This window comes from Gigantopelta aegis, chromosome 11, assembly GCF_016097555.1.
Source record: "Gigantopelta aegis isolate Gae_Host chromosome 11, Gae_host_genome, whole genome shotgun sequence".
Lineage (NCBI taxonomy): Eukaryota > Metazoa > Mollusca > Gastropoda > Neomphalida > Peltospiridae > Gigantopelta > Gigantopelta aegis.
This window is the reverse complement of record NC_054709.1, coordinates 28,556,524-28,569,718: the sequence shown is the minus strand read 5'-3', so window position 1 is coordinate 28,569,718 and position 13,195 is coordinate 28,556,524. Positions and strand designations below refer to the sequence as shown.

The window sequence follows — 13,195 nt, the reverse complement described above, 5'->3', positions numbered from 1 at the left end:
CGACGATTAGCCCTTACTGACATACAATAATGGCTTTAACTGAAAAAAGAAAGAAAATGGTTGATATCACATTTTGCGCCTGAACTTCGCCTGAACTATCATATATATATATATATATATATATATATATATATATATATATATATATATATATATATATATATACACACACACACGCCTGAACTCGTCATATATATATATATAGATATATATATATTCATTTTTCATTTATCATTTTCAGTAGTCTTATTATGTTTCTAGTGTCTATTTATAAATTATTATATGGTATGTGGTTCATATTAAAATATATACATCATACCATGTTTGGTTTAATATTTTTTCAGGGTGCCAAAGCATGCTTTTTGCGAGATATTCCATTCTCGGCTATATACTTCCCAGCCTATGCTCGCTGCAAGAAATACTTAGCCGACGAAAACGGATACAATTCACCGCTGACTGTACTCGTTTCTGCAACCTTAGCGGGTAAGAATTTCATTTATAATAATACTAAACTAAACTTTGTTTACACCGCATCAAATTTTTTGTAGATCACGGTTCACACAGATTTAAAGTGCAGGGATATGAGAGCTATGCGGAAACGTGTAAATGTGCTTTCCATTTCGTGATGTTCAGTACTGTTCATTTGCATGTTTTCACAGTTTCAAGTTTATGATGTGTGCCTTATATTATAAGTTATAACCAGTTTAGATTTGTTAGCATTGAATGCAATTTTTGGCAGTTCCAGGGGTTGCAAACAACAATTTTCCTTGGACCACGGCCGCAGTAAGCTTTTTTGTTCCAGCCCCTCTCACATCCTTAAAAGTGATCAAAATGACAAACACTAATTTAAAAAAATCATGAAAAATGCTTGATTTTTTATTTATTTTTAAAGATTGTTATAAAAAAACCCAGTTAGAGGACCGCACCCCTCTACATCAAAGGCTCTAAAGACTAACCCTAATCATTGGGGGGGGGGGGTATGGATCGAATTCTTGCCTATATTTTTGTCTATTGTTAATTTAAGGTATGCCGGCTGCTTTGATTCCTACCCCTGCCGATGTGATCAAAACACGCTTGCAGGTTCAAGCTCGTACTGGACAGACGGTTTACACTGGACTCATCGACTGTGCTAGGAAGATCTACAAAGAGGAAGGTGGGAAGGCCTTCTGGAAGGGATCCGCAGGTACGTAGAAAAACAACAGCTTCTCCGACTGTCCTTTTGTGGATCGTTTTCTGACCCAAGTTTCAGGAAAATCAATGATAGATGGATTTTTAGTTCCTTACCCAGGGGTGGGAATTCTCCTCGGATCCGCTGTTTTCCTCTCATGGAACATTGCGTTTCCTCACATTTTAATCGTCCTTGCCCCCGGACCCCTCTAGATTTCATCTTTTTTACAGTTCACCATTCCGGACCCCTCTAGATTTCCTCTTTTTTACAGTTCACCAATTCCCATTCCTGTTACCGTGACAACTGGAGGAGACTAAAGTTAAAGTTTGTTTTGTTTTACGACACCACTGGAACACATTGATTTATTAATCATCGGCTGTTGGATGTCAGACATTTGGTAATTCTGACACATAGTCGAGGAAGCCCGCTACATTTTTCCATTAGTAGCAAGGGATCTTTTATATGCACTTTCCACAGACAGGATATCACATACCACAACCTTTGATATACCAGACGTAATGCACTTGCTGGAATTTTTTCCATTAATAACAAGGGATCTTTTATATGCACCATCCCACAGACAGGATAGCACATTCCACAGCCTTTGATATACTAGTCGTGGTGCACTGCCTGGAGTGAGAAATAGCCCAATGGGCCCACAGACGGGATTAAATCCCAGCCAGACCATGCATCAAGTGAATACTTTACCACTGGGCTACGTCCCTCTCTTCTTCTGATAGTATCATAGGCAGACCTCGCTGTTTGTTGAGAGCCATCAATCTTACTTCCCTAAGGCTAGCTGAAGGGGGTGGGGGGGGGGCAATTTTTACCTCCCCATATCATGTGATTTTATATGGTGTCAATACGGTAATATCTCAAATGGCTCCCTATAATCTAAGTCAGGAGAGAAGTTAATTACTCCCCTGAACTTTTTAATGTTGAATTATGCGTGTGATGTTAGCACAAGTAATTTTATCCTGCAACCACTGTTTCTATTGACAGATTATGATAAACGATTAAAGCAAAGTCATAAACGTATACTAGCAGATTATGACTTTTGACGTCACTCATATGACGTCACATGCATAGATACATTACAAAATTGCTGATTTGACCTCTAGGTCATCGTACAATGTGGCTGAAATAACAGAAATAATAGCTTTTCCCCTTTATTTTTATGGTCTGCAGGATAAAGATAATAACTAGTTACTGACTTCGGATATCTGCTTTATCCTGTTCAGGCCGAATGAGAAATTTCCCATTCTTACCTTCACAGGATAAAGCAGATATCCGACGTCATTAACTAGTTATTCTCTATTTAAACTTGCATGCATATATTGAAAAATGGACCGTTTTTCATAAGCTGCTAATTCAAGCCCTAAGTAGCTTTGTTAATGACCATTTTATATTAAGAGAAAGCCGTTGCCAAACGGGGAGGATAAAATGCATGTTAGTATTATTAATGTTGGTAATTCACCTCACTATTCAGTGCTCGAAACGGCCTGTGGCCAGGTCGCCAAATGCAACCAGTGTCCTGTTTGGGCGACTTAAATATTAAAAAATAATGGCGATAGTCGCCCAAATAATATGATCTTCTTTAGAACTATAACACATGAGTAGTCACTATTAATATTTGTATTCCACATTAAAATCTTGCTCGTGGTTCGCTTACCATAATTTGCCAACATGCATTATTATTTTTTGGGCCACCATATTTTTTGGCAAGTTTCGAACCCTGCTATTAATTTTAATAAGACCCATTTGGAGTTATATAGTCGAGTTTCATTGTATCATGGTACATTTTCTATTTACGGTTTAACTATAGAGTGATACGTTTTTTTGTTTACAGCTCGAGTGTTTCGGTCATCTCCACAATTTGGTGTGACGTTGTTGACATACGAATTGCTACAACGAGTCTTCTATTTTGACTTCGGTGGAAGGTAATTGATCATAATCACTTTGCAACTTTTCTCTTAGGATAGTTAGCAAGTGGAAGAGATTATAGGTTTTGGTCTCCATTCTTCTTTCTGTCTGTCTGTCTGTCTGTCTCTCTGTCTGTCTGTCTGTCTCTCTGTCTGTCTCTCTGTCTGTCTCTCTGTCTTGACTGTCTGTCTCTCTGTCTCTCTGTGTCTCTGTGTCTGTCTCTCTGTCTGTCTGATTTATTTTTTGGTCTATAAATAATAACACTCAATAAGACAACTTTCCCATATAAAATGATGTGATCCGATGTGATGTTCCCTGACGACGTAATTTTTATGTTTTCTCCCATTGCTACATCTGGACCAATGGGATGATGTTACCCCACTTCCCCCTTTCCTTTCTCTCCTTTGAATTCCATCTCATTTCTTCCCGATCTGGCAACTCCTATCTTTCAACTTCTTTCACTGTGCACCTCCACATCCCAGTCCTTGTCTCTCCAACTGTGACAGGTGCTTGTTTCTTGTGGCTATCTGTGCCACACACTTGCCATTCCCCCATCAGCTAACGGAAATTTAATTATAAAATTATTAAATATATATTTTTGTCCGTTCTAGGCGGCCTGAAGGCTCAGAGGCTAAATCGGTGCACTTGGAGGAGATTCTATCTCGAAATCCCGATCACATTGGAGGCTATCGTCTGGCAGAAGCGACGTTTGAAGGAATCGAATCCAAATTCGGACTTGTTTTACCAAAATATAGATCAACTGCTTCCAAGTGACCTGTTCGTTACAATTAGAAACCGCAGACGAGTAAAATATTTAACATGTGATTGTACAGATGTGGTCTGGATTGTCTGTGTGGTCAGTTTGTATTCTGTGATAACATGGCCTGGGAGAAAGAGATAGAAAATTTACATGCTTCCCAAGCCATTTGGAGATGACTAGTAGTCGAAAGCTTTGGTAGTCAATAGAACAGAGAACGATGTACTGATGGGGAAAAAAGCTCAAAATATAGAATCTCATACAGAACATACTCCTTCCCTGCTTTCTGAACTACTCCTAAGCTAAAGTTTGTTTGATTTGTTTAACAACACCACTAGAGCACATTAATTTATTCACCGTGTGCTATTGGATGTAAAACATTTAATAATTGTGACATGCAGTCTCGGAAGAAACCCGCTACATTTTTCCATTAGCGGCAAAGGGTCTTTTATATGCACTTTCCCAGGGACAGGACAGCACATACCACAGCCTTTGATATATCAGTCCTTTGGCACTGGTTGGAATGGTAGTAAAAACCCATCGGAGAATTGGTCCACTGAGTGTGTTGATCCTATGACTAAAGCACTTCAATGTCAGAGAATTGATCCACTGAGTGTGTTGATCTTATGACTAAAGCACTTCAATGTCTCAGAATTGGTCCACTGAGTGTGTTGATCTTATGACTAAAGCACTTCAATGTCAGAGAATTGATCCACTGAGTGTGTTGATCTTATGACTAAAGCACTTCAATGTCTCAGAATTGGTCCACTGAGTGTGTTGATCCTATGACTAATGCACTTCAATGTCAGAGAATTGGTCCACTGAGTGTGTTTATCCTGTGACTAAAGCACTTCAGTGTCAGAGAATTGATCCACTGAGTGTTTTGATCTTATGACTAAGGCAATTCAATGTCAGAGAATTGGTCCACTGAGTGTGTTTATCCTGTGACTAAGGCACTTCAATGTCAGAGAATTGGTCCACTGAGTGTGTTTATCCTGTGACTAAAGCACTTCAATGTCAGAGAATTGGTCCACTGAGTGTGTTGATCCTATGACTAATGCACTTCAATGTCAGAGAATTGGTCCACTGAGTGTGTTTATCCTGTGACTAAAGCACTTCAGTGTCAGAGAATTGATCCACTGAGTGTTTTGATCTTATGACTAAGGCACTTCAATGTCAGAGAATTGGTCCACTGAGTGTGTTTATCCTGTGACTAAAGCACTTCAATGTCAGAGAATTGGTCCACTGAGTGTGTTGATCCTATGACTAATGCACTTCGATGTCAGAGAATTGGTCCACTGAGTGTGTTTATCCTGTGACTAAAGCACTTCAGTGTCAGAGAATTGATCCACTGAGTGTTTTGATCTTATGACTAAGGCACTTCAATGTCAGAGAATTGGTCCACTGAGTGTGTTGATCCTATGACTAAAGCACTTCAGTGTCAGAGAATTGGTCCACTGACAAGATTCGATCCTATGACCAAAGCACTTCAATGTCAGAGAATTGATCCACTGAGTGTTTTGATCTTATGACTAAAGCACTTCAATGTCAGAGAATTGGTCCACTGAGTGTGTTTATCCTGTGACTAAAGCACTTCAGTGTCAGAGAATTGATCCACTGAGTGTTTTGATCTTATGACTAAGGCACTTCAATGTCAGAGTTTATGAAATGTGTGTCAGGATTCTTGTATTGCCTGAGCAAGTTTTTAAAAATCGGTACGACTTGCATACGAGTGTAATCGTTTCTTTAGTATCCATTTTATCCATAATAATTTTTTTTATGAAAAGGTTAACAAAGACTGTGTCAAAACATTTTAAATGTAACTAGAAGGAGACGATGTCATTTTCTGAACTGACGTCATTTTGGTAAGCGATTACACATAGCTAAGACTGGGGAAGCAGCATTATGTTATGACATTGTCGTTTCCCAAAATTACGTCATTTGTTGTGCACATGAAATCAATAAGACACACATGTCATACTGGTTGTATTTCCCAGAATATCTTGAACTTTGTGGATAATAAACTGCTTTACTGTCTGAGGCAAAAAACGGAAAGTAATGATTTAACAGTTGGGTGGAAATTAATTTTTGCGACTTTATTACAGGGTTCGAAATTTATCATGGCATCGATAGCAAATGCAGTGGTTGTCCTCCTTTCTTGCCGTTGTACCCCGAAAATTGGAAATTTGCCACTGTGCCCTTCCCATACATCTCTGCCAGTTAAAAGTTAAGATTTATTGATATTTTTTTGACAGACTCTCCCAAAGGCTAATTCGGGATGTTAACAATATTTGTTCGGCTTGAAACCTGGTAACACCTTTTAACCTGATTGTAGGGAACTCAGGTCGTCATCCTTGGTTTGGGTTAACTCTTTGGAAGGTGTTTTGAGGGTGCAATAATTTACTTTTTATTTTGGTGATAACTAACAAACCATGTTTCGATTAACACGTAATCTTATTTATTTTTGTACATGAAATAAAATTAAAATAATGTAACTTAATGACGTCTGTCTCTAGTTTAAAAGACTAATTAATACAATATGGTAGACTTACTAACCTTGAAATATATTCTCTTTCTGAGTTTCTGAAGGGGACAACTGTTTGATTTAACAAATGTTGTTATATATTTTGTTTCTTAAAATAATATTAGAAATTTACTTAATTACATCCATGTATGTCATATCAGGGTTCGAATTTCACCACGGCAGGATTCTTGTATTGCCTGAGCAAGTTTTTTAAAATCAGTACGACTCACATACGAGTGTAATTGTTTCTTTAGTATCCATTTTATCCATAATTCTTTTTTTTTATGAAAAGGTTAACAAAGACTGTGTCAAAACATTTTAAATGTAACTAGAAGGAGACGATGTCATTTTCCGAACTGACGTCATTTTGGTAAGCGATTACACATAGCTAAGCCTGGGGAAGCAGCATTATGTTATGACGTCGTCGTTTCCCAAAATTACGTCATTTGTTGTGCACATGAAATCAATAAGACACACATGTCATACTGGTTGTATTTCCCAGAATATCTTGAACTTTGTGGATAATAAACTGCTTTACTGTCTGAGGCAAAAAACGGAAAGTAATGATTTAACAGTTGGGTGGAAATTAATTTTTGCGACTTTATTACAGGGTTCGAAATTTATCATGGCATCAATAGCAAATGCAGTGGTTGTCCTCCTTTCTTGCCGTTGTACCCCCGAAAATTGCGACTTTATTACAGGGTTCGAAATTTATCATGGCATCAATAGCAAATGCAGTGGTTGTCCTCCTTTCTTGCCGTTGTACCCCCGAAAATTGGAAATTTGCCACTGTGCCCTTCCCATACATCTCTGCCAGTTAAAAGTTAAGATTTATTGATATTTTTTTGACAGACTCTCCCAAAGGCTAATTCGGGATGTTAACAATATTTGTTCGGCTTGAAACCTGGTAACACCTTTTAACCTGATTGTAGGGAACTCAGGTCGTCATCCTTGGTTTGGGTTAACTCATTGGAAGGTGTTTTGAGGGTGCAATAATTTACTTTTTATTTTGGTGATAACTAACAAACCATGTTTCGATTAACACGTAATCTTATTTATTTTTGTACATGAAAAAAAAAATAATAATGTAACTTAATGACATCTGTCTCTAGTTTAAAAGACTAATTAATACAATATGGTAGACTTGCTAACCTTGAAATATATTCTGTTTTTGAGTTTCTGAAGGGGACAACTGTTTGATTTAACAAATGTTGTTATATATTTTGTTTCTTAAAATAATATTAGAAATTTACTTAATTACATCCATGTATGTCATATCAGGGTTCAAATTTCACCCCGGCACCGACGGCAATTGCCGTAGGTGCCCTCCTTATTTGCCGTTGTGCCCCTAAAATCTTACGGTGTTGACAGCAAGAAAATTGCCACGCTGCCTTACCTGGTTTGCCACCATGCCCTTCGTATTTTTTTTCACAGAAAGTGACAGGTCAGTTATATCAGGATGTAAAACAAAATGTGCTAAAATACCCATGAAAATAACGTTATTTACATCAGTTTAAGTTGACGACATTTATAAATATATTCTTTGTGACTTACACATTAGTGATTTTCAATATCATATTAACCGATATATCTTTTCGACTTGACCAGATGACTGGGACGTTGCGGTCGCAAACATGTTTCATTCTGTCAAGCCAGTCCTGAGTGGCAGTCCTCATACAGCCAGTGCAGGAAGGATGAAGTAGTCTTGTGCCTGCATATTTGACGCATTCATTTATTTTAACCCTCTAGTGTCCAAGTACTCAAATTAATTACCAAAAATTATTATATTCATTCAACTTACAGGTGTTAAGTGTACATTGAACACTTCCATGTTAATTTTTTAATTTTAATAAATTTGTATATACTTTTACTCATGTAGCATATCTGCTACATTGGGCATTTAAGGAAAATGTAGCATATATGCTACATGTTATTAACCTTGTAAAATACATTATTATGGCACATATCTGTATCAAAAATAAACATTACAGTCCAAGACCATACGGTGAAATAATTTTTGTCTCCGAAACTTGATAGAAAGTAAGTTGCCTTCGTGCCCCTCTTTTGAAGGAAACGTTTGCCTTGGTGCCCTCCAACTTGCCTTGGTGCCCTACTTTTTGTCATGAAACCAAAGGCAACACTTGCTGTGCCCCCAAAAAATTGAAATTCGACCCCTGCATATATTTTTTTATATTTAACAACCAATATGAGTTTGTAAATTACATTTCTTTTTTTATATATACATAACCTGACCTTATCACATGATTGCCCATGAGGCAGTGGAAGATTTTAGCCAGTTGATTGGCTGTTGAGATCTTTGGGCCAGTCCATAGGGTTACAGAGGGAGGAGGAGGGAAATGTTATTGGTTAGAAGTTTGGTTAAGTATTCATAAAAATTAGTTTTTTTTAAATCCAAGTTTTCTTCATTATATTGTGTAGTAGAGTTTCACCAATATACAAAACGTATTGGTTTGGAGTGCGAGTGTTTTGCAGTTTGTAAAAAACAAAAGTATTTTGTTGTATTTATCTAGCAATTAGAGTATTGATAGTGCTAAACTAATATAAATTTATAGAATAAAATTTTTGTATTCTTTTTTTATGCCACAGATGTTAGTATTACTAGTGGTGAAAATTTACATACAAGTACTTGTAATTATGCAAATGTTAAAAATTTATTATTGAGTGTTACGTGCATTTGTTGTATGTTAAAAAATTAAAGGTACTTTGTCGTCAATAATTTGAGTAATATTTCGGTAAAATATTTATTAGGGTGGAAATTCTCATCAGATCAGCTGTTTTCCTCTCATGGAACATTGCGTTTCCTCGCATTTTAATTGTCCTTTCCTCCAAAATGTGTCAGATGGCACAGATTTTAACCTAGGATTTCAAGAATTTCCGGGACACCTCTAGATTTCCTCTTTTTTACAGTTCACTAATTCCCACCCCTGATTTATAGTTCTTACCTGAAATATCATTCTATGAACATTCATGTGCATATTCAGACATCCTTTTGTTTGCAAAAACTGTAGAAATGTGTTTTTTGTGCATGCACTTGAAAGTGACAGTCCTCCTACAGACTGACTTGGAACCATATACCATGCAGGGATTTTTTCAGAGGGTAAAAAATGTGTACCCTAAAATATGTTTTAGGGTATTGATGCATACCCTAAAATTTTAGATATAAATTTATTACAAAAACACAAAGAGCGTTACATGAGTATTTATTGAACTTTATATATGCATTATTACATTGTTGAACTGATTTTTTAAATGACCATAGCTCCGGTGCAAGTGCTGGTAGGTAGGTTTCGAGGCCCATCTATGGTGTACCCTAGAATAAATCTCTGGCGGAAATCCTGCCATGCTCAAAATCAGAATTTCTTTGTAGGCAGAGCACCCAGCAATGACTTATGGTTGCATGCTCTTGCGACTCTTAAGCATAAAATTTTTTGGAATTGGTCTTGCGCAGAGATATGTTTTTGAATGTGTTAATGAAAAATTTCCTAATTGCCATGTATGTTACAGCATCTATTAGCAGGCCCGTAGGAATGGGGGGAGGGGGGGGGGGAGCTTGTGAGCTTTTTTTTTTTTTTTATCACATTAATGTTTGCCATTGTAACCAAAATCTGATGTAGAGTTTGTACCCGATTCGTCAGTGCGCCCACCCCCCCCCCCCCCACTCCCCCACTCCCAAAGTCGTTACTACGGGCCTGATTAGATACTTAAAATTTGATATTGATTTGGTGTGTTACAGGCGATTAACTATTTATTGATATTAAACAGTACCTTGTTGAGGACAAAGTACCTTTAAGAAAACCTGTATTTATTTGAGATTAAAAGTAGATTTGTCTGCCTTTAAATATAGATCTCTGTCAGCCGATTTTACATTAGCGAAACACCATTCTGCATTCAGGTGATCTTTTTTGGGAACAATCATTCCACATATTTAGTCACGCTGGAACAGTTATATCAACAGTGTTTTGATTGGTCAAATGAAAGGTCGTGTAAAGCCTGTACATTTAAAGTAGACTAAAAGCCTGTAAATTTGAGCTAGTTGAAACTATGTACATTAGAACTAGCTTAAAGCCTGTAAATTTGATCTACTCTGGAGCCTGTTCATTTGAAATAGTCTAAAAATCCTGTAATTGTGAGCTAGTTGAAACCCTGTACATCAGAACTAGCCTAAAACCTGTAAATTTGTTCTACCCTGGAGTCTGTTCATTTGAAATCTGTCTAAAAATCCTGTAATTGTGACCTAGTTGAAAGCATCTACATTAGAACTAGCCTAAAACCTGTAAATTTGATCTACCCTGGAGCCTGTTCATTTGAAATAGTCTTAAAAGCCTGTAATTTTGAGCTAGTTGAAAGCATGTACATTAGAACCAGCCTAAAACCTGTACATTTTATCTAGCCTGGAGCCTGTACAGAGATAGTCTTAAGCTTGTAATTTTTAAATGGTCTAAAGCTTGCACATTTGTTTTCGTCTAAAACCTGTATGTTTGAGCAATCTTTAAGACTGTAAATTTGAGCTAGCCTAAGTTTGAGTGCAGACTTTATCGTCTTTTTCGTTAGGTTTAGAATCTCCTGGATTGTGGTTGTCTTGGCAACCAAGAGATTTAGTCTGTCGACCATTTGAAGTCAGTGTATGTGTAATTTAAATGCTGCCAGCTAATTACAACTTTTATTTAATGCATAATATGGTCATTACTACATTAGTTTTTTTGCAAGTTTGAGGTGGTAGTACAACAGTTTTAAATTATTTATAATCACAATTGATTGTACTGGGGGTTTTTTTGTTTGTGCATGAAAACAAAACTGACTGATGAAAATTATTTTGACTTGTTTTAAAAAAAAATTTTTACTGGTTTTACTTTTGTCTTCCTTTTTTTAAAAATAATATAAAATAAACATGCTAAAATGTTTAAAGAATGGGGGGAAAAAAGATGATAAATTGGATTGCAGATAAATATTTTGCTGCTGTTTTATCCTGCAACCACTGTATTGACAGAATATGATAAACGGATAAAGCAAAATGATATCCTGCTAGTAGCAAGATGTCACATGTCACATGACCTGTCTGTTGTAACTTGTTTACCTTGACGGGCAGATTATGCTTTAGGTAAGGGAGTGGGGGGGGGGGGGGGGGGGGGGTCCAAAACAATATTTAAATTTTTTATAATTTGAAATTCTAAATTTTACATGGACATCAATTTAGATCTACGTGGTGGGTTTTTTTTTTTTTTTTAGCCGAGGTGGGGATCCGTGCAACTGGGAATCTACCCCCCCCTCATAATCCACCCTTGCTTTTTACTAAATTTTCAGATCAACTACATGTTCGTTATATCATTAACTTCAATGAAAATTAAGATAAGTGATGTAAATATGCAGGATTAAAAAAATTATGTGTTTATTTAGGAATTACGAGCTAAAACCTATTTTTTGAACGTGACAAATATCAGGGTTGGACAAATCCACAAGCTCTCAGTCCCCGCCAGACCTGTCAACCCTCCCTCCCTTTCACCTGTGCGGGAGACAGTTTCTCCTGTTAAATGACATTTTTGTAAGCATAAAAAAAAATCGATCCTCATTTGTCAAATAACAGAAGGGAAGTAACTCTGCCTTTTTTTTCTCATTCGGAAAATGTCGACTACTTTCGGTTTCCGAGAATGTAACAGGCCGAATTGTCCCGACTGTTTAACCTTTGCAGAAATGAGAATTGTGGGATAGCCTATTTATATTGTTAAAAAAGCACATGATGGGGTTTATAAAATGACGTGTTATTATAATGTTTGTTGTCATCGTAATGGCTACGAAGCGTGTTGCCGCTAATTCAACAGGCTGTGTATTGACATTCAGTGTTGCCATATAAAAAAACTAAACTATCCAATTTAGTTCTAATAACACCTCTGAATTGTAAAATGTCTTCCCACTGGATTACATATTGCAACTATGACGAATCTGAACTGCCAGACTCCCGAGTTGACAGCGATACACACGATACATGTTAAAATGACATGTTACAGCAAGACAACGAAAAGACCAATTAGCTGTATAAACATACTTGTGTCAGTTAATTTTGTATGTTTGTGCGGTAAAATGTTGGTTATATGGGTACACTTCAAGAAATTATTTTTGTACAATTAAAAAATGTTGTGTTTGACATTGACATAAAGTTACTCACAGAAATGGGTATAATTCCGGTATATTTCACACGATGTCCGTAATGAGGTTTTACTTATGATTAATGAAAATACAATGTTTATTGCATCATTATAATGATTTTAAATAAGTACCACGCCACCGTTCCTCATTATAGTAAAAACTGAATATTAATTTATAAGATTTATATAAATTTGTCTTTGGTACTTAGGTACACTAACCACAAATGATAATGTAACGCAACCTGTAAGGCTGTAAGTGTAATACCGTAAATGTACTAATTATTTTTTTTCTTGTTCATGTTCTTAAAATTTTTGGATAAAATATTTTTTTTTTTTTGAAATATGTTTTAAATCATAATAATATTTAAACAAAAACAAAACAAAAAAATGTTTTAATCATTTTTTTTTTTTTTTTTAATGCCAAGATCTAAGGTTAAGAAGTATATATGACATTATATAGTATTCATATAACTTATTGTAATAATGTTTTTTTTAAATCTTGCGATTTTGGGTTAAATTGTGTGAATTTAAAAAATTCATGCTTTTTGACAAAATCTCATGCTTTTTCAACACACACCTCCTGCTTTCTCTCAACTAAAGGTTGACAGGTCTGGTCCCCGCTAGTGAATTTTTGGTCTGGGCTAGTGGAAATTATCAACTGT

At 36.2% G+C, this 13,195-nt stretch overlaps 1 protein-coding gene across 1 annotated transcript in view; it reads left to right on the top strand.

Moving 5' to 3' along the window:
• LOC121385000 (calcium-binding mitochondrial carrier protein Aralar2-like) overlaps positions 1–11,238 on the top strand; it is a 45,241-nt gene extending 34,003 nt beyond the window's left edge. Inside the window, exons 15-18 of the mRNA XM_041515523.1 lie at positions 345–483; positions 1,025–1,183; positions 3,018–3,108; positions 3,703–11,238. Of these exons, the coding sequence (XP_041371457.1) occupies positions 345–483; positions 1,025–1,183; positions 3,018–3,108; positions 3,703–3,865 (552 nt within the window). The 3' untranslated portion in view covers positions 3,866–11,238. The remainder of the gene's footprint in view (positions 1–344; positions 484–1,024; positions 1,184–3,017; positions 3,109–3,702) is intronic.
• The last annotated feature ends 1,957 nt before the right edge of the window (positions 11,239–13,195 follow it).